The sequence below is a fragment of the Dinoponera quadriceps genome, unplaced genomic scaffold (genome assembly GCF_001313825.1).
Source record: "Dinoponera quadriceps isolate SergipeBrazil2010 unplaced genomic scaffold, ASM131382v1 scaffold4260, whole genome shotgun sequence".
Classification (NCBI taxonomy): Eukaryota; Metazoa; Arthropoda; class Insecta; order Hymenoptera; family Formicidae; genus Dinoponera; species Dinoponera quadriceps.
The window spans coordinates 1-1,599 of NW_014558222.1; the positions used below are offsets into that span (position 1 = coordinate 1).

The 1,599-nt window shown below is 37.3% G+C and overlaps 1 protein-coding gene across 1 annotated transcript; it reads right to left on the bottom strand.

Moving 5' to 3' along the window:
* Positions 1–5: 5 nt before the first annotated feature.
* On the bottom strand, positions 6–1,590 carry LOC106749672 (alpha-tocopherol transfer protein-like; the record flags this gene model as incomplete). Its single annotated transcript, XM_014629356.1, has 2 exons — positions 1,071–1,590; positions 6–185 (listed from the first exon to the last, which is right to left on the bottom strand). Coding segments are annotated over exons 1-2 (477 nt in total), but the record flags the coding sequence as incomplete, so codon positions are not given.
* Positions 1,591–1,599: the final 9 nt, after the last annotated feature.

Here is a 1,599-nt window from a genome sequence, read left to right on the forward strand (position 1 = left end):
CGCAGTGACTCGTTCACGCGATTGTTCTTTTCGTCTTCCAGAAACCATTTGCGACAGTTTTCCATTCTCTTATAATTCGCGTCTATAAATTCCTGTATCGAACCTGCTTTCCCACCACGTTCATTGGGCAATAGTTCTATTGGAAAGTACTCGCTCGCGCTCTGCAGTGAAGTATGAAAGTGTGTCTGTAAAAGGTCATTATTCATTATCGCTTATCTTCCATGTGTGTATTCAACGGCATTTCTTAGAAAACATTAATAAGCAAACATTACTGATTTAATATGGAACCAATTAAAAACAATTTAATATAATTATTGACGTCGTTGTGATTTAATTTTCTCGATATGGGGGATGTTTCGAAAGCCATGGAAAAAACATCAAAGGATTACGGTCTCATCAAGAGATTCACTTTTTGTATTGTGTGGTGTAAAAATCGTTTCCTCAGNACATCAGAGGATTGCGGTCTCATCAAGAGATTCACTTTTTGTATTGTGTGGTGTAAAAATCGTGTCCTCAGTTCGCCCTTGCTCTGACCGCCTGTGTGGGGTGGGCAGCCGGTCGCGCGATGGCGTTGCGCGTAACGTCTGACAATATTAGTCCTTGAATTTGTTTTTATTTTTGTGTTGTTTTTTTTTTATACTATTATTGAGACATTCAAAGCAATATAGATTAATAATAAATGCAATCATGCGTAAGGCATGCATTTTGAGCACCTGCTGAAATGAGATGTGTAAATGAAATTAAAATAAAAGACAAGTAATGCACAAATATAACCAAAACACATAAACTAGTATTGTCAGACATCACGCAAAATGCTCTCGCGCGACCAGTTGCCTATCTCACGGTTGGTTCAAATAGGTACGCATATGAGGACACGAGTTCCTCGACAAAATTGATACTCTTGGTGAGATAGACGCAACATTCCTTGAAGTTTGTTCCTGAATAGGCCCCGAATCACTCCGTATATCGCACCATTTCATCATTACTCGCTAACAGTAGCGAACTAGATCAGAATGATAATTTTATCGAGGAGAAATCATTTGTTAAAAAGTTGAAAATGCTTTTTCTACCAAATTTATAAATTCCGCACTTATGAAAGGTTTCACCATATTGTATATCACTTCGACTATTGGCGACGTATTTATTATGTGTATTCCTTTCAGGCGTATTGGTAAGGCATCTTGTACGTAGTATATTAATTTCTTTAAGCTTGGTAGGTTTATACGGCCCACGTGTCCTGTTGTGATGCCCGTGGCATCGGCGACCCATATCATTCCTTTCATCGATCCGCGAGTCCAAAGATATTCCTCATAGATCATAAGACCCGTACTTATTGCTTCATTGAAGAAGAAATGCGAGGGATCCATATCGACCAGCTGTACAAATTGTATATTGTATCCTTCTTTTGTCTTACCATCTAGTTGAAACTGGCCACTTTTTAACAAAAATATGGTTACTTAAGAAAGATTTTAGACGAATTTCAACTATATTATTATAACTGTATTTGTTCAAAATGATGAAATGTGCTTGCAAAATTTTCTACGATCGGAAAGCAATTAGCATAAATAAACGTTTATGCAAAAATCATCTGCGAAGTTT